Raw genomic sequence first — 14025 nt, 5'->3', positions numbered from 1 at the left:
GTTGCAGGCTTGATCCTCAGCCCTGGTCAGGGCATGTGGGAAGCAACCAATTGATGTGTCTGTCTCACATGGATGCTTCTCTCTCTGTCTTTCCCTCTCCCTTCTACTCTCTCCAAAAATCAATGGAAAAAATATCCTCAGGTGAGGAGTAACAACAACAACAAAACAAGCAAACAAAAAACTGGTTCCTGCTCTCATGGAATGGACATATTAGGGAGTCAGACAGTTAAGAGTTTAAAGCACATTCTGGTGAGGGTCTTTATCCTGTAGGGGCTGGGCACAGAACCTGTGCTTCCAAGAGCTAACTCAAGTGGCTGAATGTAAGATGGCTAAAGGGAGGGAGACACTAGTGGCAGGAAGACTAGTTAGGAACCTCTGCAAACCAAATGAGGAGGTTTGGAATCAGGCAGTGACAGCAGGAATGGAGTGGGAGGGTCAGATCCTCTCTGAAGGGGTTTCACTGACAGGTTCAGGTGACTGACTGGATATGATCTTGAGGTTTTAGCACAGGCAACCATGGATAGCCTAACCTTCTCACAGGCTGAGGGGAAGAAAGGGCTCAATGAGGAGGAACATTAAGTCCTGAATCTTCATGGTGAAAAGCGGGGTAAGGGGTCAAGGAGCAATTTGCTAGATAGTCCCTGCTGGGAGGGACGGCAAAGAGCTCTGCTTCCCCAGGGGGAACTGTCCAGTGTGCGGGTTTGCTCTTGACCTCACAGGATGTATTTCTGTAGAAGACAGGCTAAGTCCATGTGTATGTGGTGGTAGAGAAATGGGACTGGGGCTTGCTCGCTCAAAAACCTGCTGCAATGCTGCAGTTGTCATGGCTCGGTGCTCTGGGGCTGCCACTGCCATCGCCATCACATTGCTTCCTGTGATGGGAAATGTTGCAGCCTCTGCCCTGGGCACCAGTCCTGCTGGGAAGTAAGTGTGATTGCTTTTCTCAGGTAGCACCAGTCAAAGGAAAGGAAAAGAAACAGCAGGAGGCCTGAGAGCAGTTCAGGAGACACAGCATCTGTTGTATCCTATTCCCCAGTCAATTTGTGCCCCCTGCCCAGGGTTCATCTAATCAAAGAGCACAAATACTGAGAGGGACAGGCTGGCACCTCCCATCTCTTGCCAAGTGGGACAGGGTCATCAGCACGGCTTGTAGAACCACAGGAAAATTTCACAGCTGTGGAATGTCAGACATTTAAGAACTCCTCCCGCCCTGGCCAGTTTGGCTCAGTGGAGCGTCGGCCTGCGGACTGAAGGGTCCCAGGTTCGATTCCGGTCAGGGGCATGTACCTTGGTTGCGGGCACATCCCCAGTGGGAGGTGTGTAGGAGGAAGCTGATCGATGTTTCTCTCTCATCGATGTTTCTAACTCTCTATCCCTCTCCCTTTCTCTCTGTAAAAAATCAGTAAAATATATTAAAAAAAAAATTAAAAAAAAAAAAAAAAGAACTCCTCCCTTACTCTAGTTGCTTTGGGCATTTTATTTCCCTGTCCTAAGAGCCCCACCTGCTCCAACAACTTCTACCAACAAAATTGCAATTGACCTTATTCAAACATCTCATTGCTACCTGAGGGGGCCAAGGTAAAAATAATAAAATCTACGGCTTTTCTGGAAGGCAGTTCATAATCTGAGCCTAATGCCCTGGGTCAGGAAAGAATGGAGGATGTGTGAGAGTGTAGGATGTGAGCATACACAAGGTGGTGAAAGCTCTTTCTAATTGCAACATGTAGCCATAGGAGCTATTAGGTGGTTCAATGGGAGTGGAAAAGAGAACAAAGTCCTGGTATTATTTTCTCTGATTCCCAACAAAAACACAGCTAGGGTGATCAGTCACAGCTTCAGCCCTCCCCACAGTGAGTCTTTCCCCTCCTTCCCTGCTGGCCTGCAGCATTGTTCCTTCACTCAGCCGAGGACACAGAGCACTACTTGGCTGATGAGCTGATTTTTATGCTTCTTTTTCTCAAGCCCAAAGCAAGTGGCATCCGTTAGCAGCTGAACTGTCGCTACTTTCTTAATGGACATGGTGATAACCCCCCCTCTCCCCGGCCCCCCGCCAAAAAAAAAAACCCCACCTCACGGCCCAGTGACAGCACTTCTATATAATCAGATTGGAGGAAGAAGCCAGTGTTGGAGTGGGAAGGGGGAGAAGGGCGTTGAATAAGGAAATCAATTTCAGCTTGAAAGCTCTGAAAGCAGAGGGGACGTGTGAATGGCTCTTTAAGTGGCATCATTAAACCTGGGCAGAAAGGTCGATTGGGCAGAGCAAACCACATAAATACAAACAGATGACATTTATGTCTGGCAGAATTGGTTTTTGTTTAGTTGGTTTTTTTGAAATCACTGAGGTAGAAGACTGATAAGGCTTCTTCCTTACCATCAGGAATCAAATCTATGGACAGGAATGGTGAGAGAAATAAAATCCATAGCATCTTTCCAAAATTACAGAATAGAATACAATAGTATCTGGTCTTTTTTCCTTTTTTGGTGGGGGAGAGGGATTTCTTCAGGGAGTGAGAGAGAAAACAGTCTCAGCCTTGGTAAACCCTCAGCCACAAAACGAGCCAGTGAGTATGTGGGAGGCTATGTCTGTATGTGCCTCGCCTGGCCACGCTGCTGTGTCACTGTGAGTGGGAGTCTGGGTACCGGTCTCACTGCCATTTTATGTCTGTGTGCATCTTCCCCAGACCAGCATCTCTGCAGAAACCTTAAGAGACTTGCAAGCCATCATTTTAGTGGAAAGAAAGTTGTTTCCTGGGGTTATAGTTATGTCTAAGATCATAGTGGAGGAATTAAGATCCAGGCCTGGGGGTAAGTTGGGCAACTACAAAAATGTATTAATAAACCAGAACAGTTGTTCCAGGAACAGTCAACCCTAATCCCTGCCTTTATTTTTGGAAAAGTGACCATGTTGCTTCATGGGAGAAGGGCGGGTAACTGTCCTCTGAAGGTGACATAGAGCCCTTGTGGGCTATGCAGGTCTTCTATCTTCCCAGTAAAGGGTAAAATGGAAAGGAAGACAGAAGAGGTACTTTTATTCCACTTCCTCTTAGATTTTTATGAGCAGGGATTGAAGACTTTTAAAATCAGTGGTATTGTGAATATGGTCTCTTAGATGTGGGTGGAACAGAGGGTCCTATCATCTAGGAAAATCCAGAAGCCTAGGATCAAGCAGGGAAGAAAAGAATTATAACAGAATATTCTGAAGAAGCAAGGGAACTAGACGATAAAGTGGGTTTCCTCCATTTCTATTGATTAGGGAAGAGCCTGATCACCTTCTTCCAATCCCAGCCCAGATCTCTAAGTGCTGCCAACTTTCAGAATAGCTGTTTCAGTTTATTTAGCCTAGCATCAGGTCCAGAGGAGGTAATGAAAAATTCTTTCACCTGGTTTATTTCATATTCAAAGACCTTATATTTGAAGATGAACAGATATATAATCATAGAGACCCAATAGATATACTGATATACCAGCAAGGATAGTATATCCATATGCACACATTTACTTTTAACAAATAAGAGAGAAAATGCCCTGTGGTATCAAGCACCACCAAAGGCTACAGTGGTTCTTGGAGCTGGTTTCTACAGTTTCCATACCCTGATGGGAATGTCAAGGTCAAGTGCCCCTGGTGATGCTAGGAGAAACAGCTAGAGAGACCAATCCTATATAATAAAAACCTAATATGCTAAGTGTCTGGTCATCCATTCACCCAATCAAAGCATAATATGCTAATAACTAGAGGCCTGGTGCACAAAAATTTGTGCACTCGGGGGGTGGGGGGGGGAGAGGGGTCCCTCAGCCCGGCCTGTGACCTCTCGCAGTCTGGGACCCTTCGGGAGATAACGACCTGCTGGCTTAGGCCTTCTCCCGGGTGGCAGAGGGCAGGCCCAATCCCTAGGTGCAGCCCCTGGTTGGGCTCAGAGCAGGGCTGATTGGGGAGTTGGGGCGCCGCCCCCTGTCCTGCACAGAGCAGGGCGGATCGGGAGGCTGTGATGCCACCGTCAGACACGCTCAGGGTAGGGCCGATTGGGGGGTTGGGGCACCGCCCCCGTCACACTCAAGGCAGGGTTGATGGGGAGGTTGCGGCGCCACCCCGTCATGCACAGAGCAGGGCCAATCAGGGGGTTGGGGCGCTGCCCCGTCACTCACAGAGCAGGGCCCATCAGGGGGGTTGGGGCTCCGTACCCTGTTACGCACAGAGCAGGGTCGATCAGGGGGTTGGGGATCTCCCCCCTGTCATGCACAGAGCAGGGCCGATCAGGGGGTTGAGGAGCTCCCCCCTGTCATGTACAGAGCAGGGTTGATCAGGGGGTTGGGGAGTTCCCCCTGTCACGCACAGAGCAGGGCCGGTCAGGGGGTTGAGGAGCTCCCCTCTGTCATGCACAGAGCAGGGTCGATCAGGGGGTTGGGGAGCTCCCCCCTGTCACGCACAGAGCAGGGCCCATCAGGGAGTTGGGGAGCTCCCCCCTGTCACGCACAGAGCAGGGCCCATCAGGGGGTTGAGGAGCTCCCCCCTGTCACTCACAGAGTAGGGCCAATAGGGGGAGTTGAGGCACTGCCCCATGTCACACACAGAGCAGGGCGGATCAGGGGGTTGGGGCGCTGCACTCTGTCACACTCAGGGCAGGGCCGATCAGGGGGTTGGGGCGCTGACCCTGTCACACACAGAGCAGGGCCGATCAGGGGGTTGGGGCACCACAGCCTGTCACACACAGAGCCGCAGGGCAATCAGGGGGTTGGGGAGCTCTCCCCTATCAGGCATAGAGCAGGGCGGATAGGGAAGTTGTGGCCCCGCCCCCTGTCACACACAGAGCCGCAGGGCAATCAGGGGGTTTGGGTGCTGCCCCCTGTCACGCTGATCCCAGTGCCGGGAGGCCTCGCGGCTCTGCTGATCCCAGTGCTGGGAGGCATATTACCCTTTTACTATATAGGATAGAGGCCTGGTGCACGGGTGGGGGCCGGCTGGTTTGCCCTGAAGGATGTCCTGGATCAGGGTGCCTGGGGTGCCTGGCCAGCCTGGATGAGGGGATGATGGCTGTTTGCAGCTGGTCACACACCCTTCAGGGTGGGGGTCCCCACTGGGGTGCCTGGCCAGTCTGGGTGAGGGGCTGAGAGCTGTTTTCAGGCTGGCGGGTGACTGAAGCTCCCAACCGCTCCTTTTTTTCTTTTGTTTTTATTCTGGGCCAGCTTTAGCTCTGAGGCTTGGCTCCAGCTCTTAGGCCTCCACTGCTGAAAGCAGGTATCTGGTTTGTTTGGGTTCTATAATTGAAACACTGTTTCAACTCCAGCTCTGAGATCCCAGCTGGCTGAAAGCAGGTTTCTGGGGTTTTGTTTAGCTTCTATATTTGTAACAATGTTTCAGACTGCAAGCTCAGAGGCCGGCAGCGGCAGGCGGGGAACGCTGGAGTCCTCCGTCACTGAAGCAAGCAAGCCTCATGTTCGCTTCAAGCTGCCTGGCTGCCGGCCGCCATCTTGGCTGGCAGTTAATTTGCATATTGCCCTGATTAGCCAATGGGAAGGGTAGCGGATGTACGGCTAATTACCATGTTTCTCTTTTATTAGATAGGATATGCTAAGGCCGCTCAACAGCTCGCTATGATGTGCATTGACCACCAGGGGGCAGACGCTCAGACCGGTAGGTTAGCTTGCTGCTGGGGTCCAGCCCATCGGAACTGAGAGAGACGGGTCAGACACATCCTGGAGCCCTCCTGCAGTCCCTCCCCAGCTTGGCCAACCTCCCGCGTCTCTCCCCGGCCCCAATTGTGCACCCGTGGGGTCCCTCAGCCTGGCCTACACCCTCTTGCAATCCAGGACACCTCGGGGGATGTCAGAGAACCAGTTTCAGCCCAATCCTGCTGGCCAGGCCAAGGGACCCCACTGGTGCACAAATTTGTGCACTAGGCCTCTAGTAATATAATAAAAGGTAAAGGCTGTTGAATTTAAAATCTCTCAGCCTGTGAGAGATCCATGTTTGGTCTGGAAAAAGTCATTGCTCCTTGAAGGTAACAACTGATTCTGTCCATGAACAAAATTAATTCTGGAATCCACTCTCCAGAACCTAACATGAGTATAAAATATGTTATGTGAAAAATAGTACATTTCTAAATGGAGAAATTGGCAAAAATACCTCCCTCTCCCCAGCAGAGGGCACTCTGATATTCCCACAATAGAAGTACATTAAGACCTCCTGCCTTCCAGAACCCCTTAAGTTTCTTTAACTGCAGTGTAAAACTATGTTAGGGTGCAATGAAAGGGAAAGAAACAAGGGCAGCTGCACTTAGTGTACTGGGGGAGTTCTTGGCAAAGGCAGACAGTGAAAGGCTGCATGACACAAGCCTGTTCACCTGGGAGAATACAGAAGCCTGTTGAAAATGTGTTATTGAGAATGCAGCATAGGATGTAGAAATTCAAAAGACCAAAGTTCAAGTTCTAGGACTGTGACTTTAGGCAAGTCATTTATCCTTTCAGGCTTAAATTTCCCCTTCATGAAGTTGTAGTAAGAATTAAAATGATAAAATGTATGCGATCACATACAAAAAACTGCTAAACAAATCTAAGATACGACTTAAAAAGCATTTTATCAGCCTTGCTCACACTCCCAAGAGGGGGGAAAAAAAGCTGTCATAGGAAGAATTCGTGTAGGAGACAGAGGTAAGCACTTCATGTCTCAAATGCATGTGGTAAATGTAATGGTGAATTCAGAAAAAGGAAAATAAAACAAAATACGAAGGAAAGAAATAATGAACCCAATCAGACTTGTGGCTGCCCAGGGATGGGGCAACCAACCTCACCTTTCTTGAGAGGTCAACTTCAGCACCCCTGGAAAACACCAGCCAGGATTTTGGCCTTTCTTCCTGATGGGGTCACACCATCCCTGAACTCTCTCTACCCTTCCCAGATCTAGAGCAGCATTTGCTCTTGCCAGTGCCCAAGACCACTCCCCCTGCCTGCCTCCCTCCGGCTTCCCAGCCCCGGCAATTTTTATTATCTTACCGGAGAACTGCTGTGGCATCTGTGGTGGGCTGCAGGGAGAGGGAGACTGAGGCATCTGGTACTGCTCAGAGCCAGGAGGCTGCAGAAATCCCACAGAAGGGCTGGGGAAACAGAGAAGAGAGGAGTGGTAAAGAGGTGGAGGGAGGAACACAGCTCATGGCAAACAGCTGCTGCTGCCCGGGCCTCCCCTATGGGAAGCAGAGGCAGCTCCAAGCCATTTCCAAACCAATTTGCCATGCAATTTCTAAAATCACTAATCAGTTCAAAGTTAATTATATATATTTGTACTTGATCATCTTTCAATTAGGAAGCTGCTAATCAGTACTACAGATGGAATGTCAGTGACACATGCTCTTCCTAACAGTGTGGAAACACCAGATACATACATGTGCATACATGCATACAACACAAATACACGCACACTCTGATAAACATATAGACATACAGACAAAGAGAGTGCCAGAGACAGATATACACTGCAAGAGAGAGATGGGTAAGAAAGAACTATGGAGATGTATGATTTAGGATATTTACACAATGGCAAACACAGATAGTCACCTGAAGACAAATAGGGAAAAACCCCCATGAAGCCCAAGACAACAGGAGACATACATATAAAAAGACATAAATAAATATATACACACTGAGAGAGACACACAGAGATACCTGCAAGTAGGCCCAGACTTGAGTTCTAGTTCCAGCTCTGCTTTTAACTAGTTGTATGACTTTGGGTAAGTTCTTTAATATCCCTAGCTAGAACTTCTTCATTTATTAAAAAAAGGGAGAGCCCAGCTGGTGTGTGTCATAGGTTGAGTATTGACCTATGAACTGGAAGGTCGAAGTTAGATTCCCGGTCAGGGCACAGGCTGCGGACTTGGTCCCCAGAATGGGGTGTGCAGGAGGCAGCCGATCGATGATTATCTCATCATTGATATTTCTGTCTCTCTCTCCCTCTCCCTTCCTCTCTGAAATCAGTAAAACAGTATTTTTAAAAAAGGGAGAAAAATAAAACAAGGGACGTGGACTAGATATTTCTAAGGTACTTTCTACCTCTAAAATTATATCAGCTATGGTCTATCCTAAGATACATATAAATAGACCATGTGAGATTCATCCATGGGTATAAAGAGGTATACAGAAAATTTTATTTATTTATTTTTTCTCTAAATTGCTTCTTCTTTTCTTTTTTTTATATTTTATTGATTTTTTACAGAGAGGAAGGGCGAGAGATAGAGAGTCAGAAACATCGATGAGAGAGAAACATCGATCAGCCGCTTCCTGCACATCCCCCACTGGGGATGTGCCCACAACCCAGGTACATGCCCTTGACCGGAATCGAACCTGGGACCTTTCAGTCCGCAGGCCGACGCTCTATCCACTGAGCCAAACCGGTTTCGGCTAAATTGCTTCTTTTAATGATGAGCAATCTCTATCCCATAGTTCTGAATCTCACTGATTAGGAAAATAAAAAATGGGAAATCATAAAGCCTCAGTCTCTGAAGCAGGAATTTTTTCTGCTAATGAGCTCTTATGGATATACCAAATCAATGAGGACAAAAGGAGAATGAACTCACTCATATTCTACTAGCTTTAGGGCACTACTGGGATCTCTACCCCTGCCTTTCTTTCTTAGGTCAGTGAAAACAAAAGCATGGCGCAACATTGCCGATGGTCTATGGGAGATGTGTCTGGATTTTCGGGGATCCTTACCTCGTACCGTTCTGCTGAGCTGCAGGGATCATGCTGTAGTACACTGGCACCCCTCCCGCCGGGAGACCCCCTTGCACAGATTGGCTTGCAGGGACCAGCATGGGTTGCTGGAAAGGCGGCTGGACCACATTTTGCGAGTCATTACCCACTGGGACCTGAGTGGAGATGAGAAGAGAATGACCACTCGGACTCCCAAAGAGTTCATCCAAGAACAGACTAAGGCACTCTAACTTCCTCTCTAGCTCTCAGAGACTCCTCCTATTCTCATCTGCCTAAAGGAAATGCTCACAGAGCTACATCTATTTCCCTCTTCTCCAAATACCACTCTTGAGCATCTGATGTAGAGAAAGGAGCCTGCTTCCCTTTAGAGCCTACTTTTCTGGGCATATACTCATTTGCATGGCTGTATAAAGACCAAACGATTTAAATAAAGACTCTCCTCAGATTCTCTGGGCTTTTTCTCAGAGGGAAAAAACCTAAAAATTTAAGGGCGAAGTGAACAGTATTTTCTGTTAGAGATGTCAGACTGGGTGACATAGGAGGCTGTCCTCCTTTCCCTCATCCTGAGGACTGGGTGATCGTTCCCAATGCAAAATGCACCCACTTGGTAAGAAGGCAGTGGAGTATACTGAACCACCAGGCCTTGCATCTGGCCCCCCATGCCACTCCTCTGGTTGCTGAGCAGGCCCTGGTTCTGTGGTTGCTGGACCCCTATCATGCCTTGGTAAGCCGCCTGCTGCTGGTTAGGCATCATGGGCTGTAAACCTGGGGATGGGCAAGGAAGAGAAGACATTAGCATGGTCTCAACAATGTTTAGGAGGTCACACTCTATCAAGCAATTTCTCTTCACCTGTCTATTTTGCCTTTCCTTTTTCTGGAGATCCTGGGTACCTCTTCAGGAATCTAATCATTCCTGCCTTTTTTTTAAAAAAACAGGGACGGTAATTCTCTTCCCCAGTCTCCGCCCTTCCCCTATTCACTGTCTTCTTACACTAGCAGTTCCCCTTACCAGGCTGTTGGGATGGCTGAGGCAACTGTTGACCACGTTGGGGGCTGTAGGCCACCGGGTGAGAGAGAGGTCGATATTGCTGGTTGGAGTTAGGGTACTGTCCAGGGGGATAGTAAGAAACCTGGATCTATGGTGAGAGGAAAGAGATGTGTGAGAAGGTCCCCAAACTATTAATTGCATCAGGGTTGATGGCCAAAAATCTGTAAATGGAGATATTTTGGGTCTGCAATTGCAGCATTGGTATACAAATTTGAAAAATAACAGGAAGGACTTGTGTCACATAGAAAGAAACCTTCTAACTAGAAAGACAACTAGTGGGAAATGTAGGTGAGGAACAGGTATCCCCTCTGGTCTGTCTAAATCAGAGGAAGAGGGAAAGATTATAATACTGGACACACGGAATTAGTGATTTAAGCTGGGAACCAGAGCCACTCACTTGCTGAGGAGGCTGCATATAGCCCTGGGGTGGCAGGACTTGCTGAGTAGGTGTTGCATGGCTAGAGGTGGAATAGTTGGAAGCGGGTAGGGGCTGTCCTGTGGAAGCCATGATGAAGCTAGTCTGCTGAGGGTGCTGGGAGATAAGTGGGGGCTGGAACAGAGCTGCGGATGGGTCAGCTGCTTCAGTAGAACCTTGGCGGTTAAGGCTCATCTGTCCAAAGGGGTTGCTGAGGTCATCTGCCTGTTGAAAAAGTAGTGGAGACTCAAGGACTGAGGTGGCATCAAGCCCCATGTTCTCGGCTTCAACACAGACACACAGACAGAAATAGCAACCCTACTACAGCCTGCCTTACCTACTCCAAATGTGAGACACTCCTGCCTCTGTGCCCGGGAGGCCAGCCTCCTTACCACATATGAGGCAACAATGGCCACTCTGATTATGATTTTTATTAGAATTTGTCCTGGGAAGATGGGAGCAATGACACAACTTCTATATATAGAAAAACAGGACAAACTAGTGGGTTAAAAAAAAAAAAGACTATAAGCCTTTCCATTTCCTGTCTTCCTCCTGCCTCTAACTACACAAAGTACCCTATGTTGCCAAAAATCCTGTTTTTATAATAAAGGACCCAGATAACACCTTGAATGGATTATGGGTGGCTCGGTTCATGTGGCTCCCCAGCTCTGCCTATGCAGCAGAAAGACTGATGGACTCCCACTCCTGCTGCTTATCTCCTTACTCCCTCTCAAGGTCATTTCCACCTTTGTTCTCTGATACTTGCCTAGAGTTCTCCTTCCCTTCAGAAACCACTTCTAATTCTCACCTCTGAAAGGAGGCCAGGGTGAGTAGCTGAGCTGGAGGGTGAGACTGACTGGCTAGTCTGTAATTGCCTTCTCTCTCAGCTCTCTTCTCTAAGCAGCAAGAGTGATGGTGTTCCATCTCTCACTTATACGGTGATAGGTTAGTTTGTTAGCTTCCTCGTCCTTTCTGCTCCCTGGACAGTAATTGACACACACACAAACACATACACACGCAGAGGAGTTCTTTTGCAAAAAGAACCAAAAACCAAAATAACTAGGTAATGCTTTCCTGTGATTTCACTCAATTTTCAGGGATCTGATCTTCAAGTTAGCTGTTTAACTACCTTAATGGGCAGAAACAGATGACAAGAGTACTGGATTGCTGATTATTTTGAGGTCCATATTCTAGGACTTTTCAGAATGGAAATAGAGGTGGGAGACAAGAAGGGATTCTAGTGAAAAAGCAGACAGGTGTGATTAACACGAAATAAAAAGAAGCCAGTCCTCCTATATCATTAAAGAAGTTATCAACTATGAGGCAAATCAGATCTTCAAAGGATTTGTAGTCAAGGTACAAACTAAACAGCAAGTGTTATGCATTAGAAAAGGCTACTTTTTATGTAAAATAACACGGTAACAGAAGGGAACATTTTAAGTTTTTACCAGTGGAACCAGAGAAGTCTGCAATTGTGTTTTTATTTTTAAAGGAAAAGATGAGGAGCCCAGGTTAGATCAACATCTGGTTGCGTTTCCCTTCCTATAACTCACGGGAACTCAGTGTTCCTCTCTCTTACATTTAAGCATCGTTTGATGGCTAAATTACTGTGATGTGGTCACTAGAGTGGAGTATACTTCAGCCTATACTGGCCCCACAAGAAGAAACACCTTTAAACATGGCCCTCCAAAAAGCACAACTGCTTTGCAAGGTTGTCACAGACTGACCCAGACATACCCAGAGAGATAGGCCACACAAGGACAAGACAAAAAGGGGTAATGAAATTTATACCATGTTGTACTGCTGGGGTGGAGAGACTGGCAGAAGGACTTGGGGACAGGAGCCTGGAGAGAACTGAACAGGCTGCGGAGAGGGCTGCAGAGCTGGGACAGGCTGTGGACCAGCAGAGAGGCATGTGGAAAAGGGAAGAGAAAAGGGAGGCACAGGGAAAGGCAGCAGGGCAGAGATGGGGAGGAAAAGGGAAGGAACAATGTTAATCATAAAAGAAATTTCACATGAATAGCAAGGCTGCTGAGCAGTATGAATACCAAGCCCAGGATAGCAATCTCTCCTATCAGGACAGACTCGCTGCATACCCCATCCCATTAGCCACTCAGAACTTTGCAGCTGTTGTGACCAATTTTAGAACTCTCAGAGCTGGGGTCTGCTGTCTGATTCCAAACATAGCTTTTCCCAAAACATTTTTTTCTGAACATATGATTCCTGGGGAACATAATTATAAACCCTCCTCAAATGTCCATTTGAAAAGAGATCCCCTGGCCTGGCCAGCGTGACTCAGTAGTTAAGTACTGACCTATGAACCAGGAGGTCATGGTTCGATTCCGGTCAGGACACATGCCTGGATTGTGGGCTTGATCCCCAGTAAGGGGTGTAAAGAAGGCAGCCCATCCATGATTCTCTCTCATCATTAATGTTTCTATCTCTTTCTCCTTCTCCCTTCCTCTCTCTGAAATCAATAAAAAACATTAAAAAAAGAAATAAAACAAAATGGATTCCTGTTTCTGTAGGAAGCGTCATCTAAGGTCTGACTGAGCTCTCCCGGTCACACTCCTAATTTCACAGCACAGCTCTCCTAGAGGAAGTGCTCATTCACAAGGATCATCTCCCTCCCGAGGGCAGAGAAGGAAAAACAGTCAGTTCACGCCTGGTTCTGGCTACTTCCTCCTGCTCCAAGATTGTTCTGTGAAACTCCAGGCTGTGAGGGCAGTATGAAAGATGTCCCCATAAGCAAACAGGGAGGGATTTAGGAATAAAATATAAATAGCCTTAGTTTTAACTTTTGTTCCTTCAGTCCCTTCATTAGCCTTAAGCAGGAGGATTTGGTGTATTCTAAACCAACGAATAAGGAGTTATTTTTTCTCTCTTCTTCCTTTCCAGCCATTTCAACCCCTCATCAGTTCTCCAGCCATGGCCCCTGGTGGTGGTAGGAGGGGTGGGAGAAAGGGGAGAGGCTAGGAAGAGAGAGGGAAATAACTTTTACATTCATTGTCTCATTTATATATTTTATCTCATTACAGCTTCACAATAAGCTTATAAGGAGATATGATAACTTGTACCTACAGTTAAGATAGTAAGGTTCAGAGAAAGTAAATCACACATCCAGGATCACACAGCTAATCTGCAGAGCTTGGATGGGAACCTAGTTCTACCTGACATATATTCTTCCTCTCCACTCTAATATAGGGAGGGTGGGAAAGAAGCTGAACAGAATTACACAAACATCTTTTAGTTTGTATAATTCTCCTTCCTCCTTTCAAATTTAGAGTAACAAGAGGTGTGGGGGACCCAAGATATCAATATCCTCTCCTGCCACTTACCTCTGGAGAGACCCTTTCTCATAGAGGGGACTAACTTCCAGAAGCAGAGTCCAGGAATTAGAAGACCCCATGATGGAGAACACTCCTGACATGTGGATTAAGTAAATGTAAGTCATCTTGGTTAGGAAAAAGTTACAGAGACTTCACTGTGTGACCTGGGGGAGATGCTGCCATAGCCTTGAAAATAAACTCTCAGCTCTCCCAGCATACTTATTTTCTGTAAGCCAGTGGCATTCCAAATATAACTGCTGGCCAAGCTTCTCAGCATGAGCTATCTGTGCTGGTAGCTTTTAAACCCATTTTCTATTATCCTAATCCTCTTCTTTCTCTTAAAGGAAGGCCTAATGTGCTTTACCCGTGGTCGGCAAACCGCGGCTCTTGAGCCACATGCGGCTCTTTGGCCCCTTGAGTGTGGCTCTTCCACAAAATACCACGTGCGGGCGCGCACGTACAGTGCGATTGAAACTTCGTGGCCCATGCGCAGAAGTTGGTATTTTGTGGAACAGCCGGTATTTTGTGGAAGAGCC

The 14025-nt window shown here is 47.4% G+C and overlaps 1 protein-coding gene across 25 annotated transcripts in view; it reads right to left on the bottom strand.

Annotated features, from left to right (window-relative positions):
* The window catches only part of R3HDM2 (R3H domain containing 2), a 179713-nt gene that overhangs the window by 5609 nt on the left and 160079 nt on the right, over positions 1-14025 (bottom strand). For 17 of the 25 annotated variants that reach the window (XM_036297268.1, XM_036297251.1, XM_036297250.1 and 14 more), the window contains 6 exons: positions 11952-12053; positions 10143-10385; positions 9707-9833; positions 9302-9462; positions 8698-8852; positions 6988-7088 (listed from right to left, as the gene is read on the bottom strand). In XM_036297268.1, coding sequence (XP_036153161.1) covers positions 6988-7088; positions 8698-8852; positions 9302-9462; positions 9707-9833; positions 10143-10385; positions 11952-12053 — 889 coding nt within the window. The remainder of the gene's footprint in view (positions 1-6987; positions 7089-8697; positions 8853-9301; positions 9463-9706; positions 9834-10142; positions 10386-11951; positions 12054-14025) is intronic. The other 8 variants (XM_036297260.1, XM_036297249.1, XM_036297257.1 and 5 more) reach the window with 1 other exon arrangement.

Source organism: Myotis myotis, unplaced genomic scaffold, assembly GCF_014108235.1.
Source record: "Myotis myotis isolate mMyoMyo1 unplaced genomic scaffold, mMyoMyo1.p scaffold_m19_p_3, whole genome shotgun sequence".
NCBI lineage: Eukaryota > Metazoa > Chordata > Mammalia > Chiroptera > Vespertilionidae > Myotis > Myotis myotis.
The sequence above is the reverse complement of the archived record's forward strand: the minus strand, read 5'-3'. Positions and strand labels throughout refer to the sequence as shown.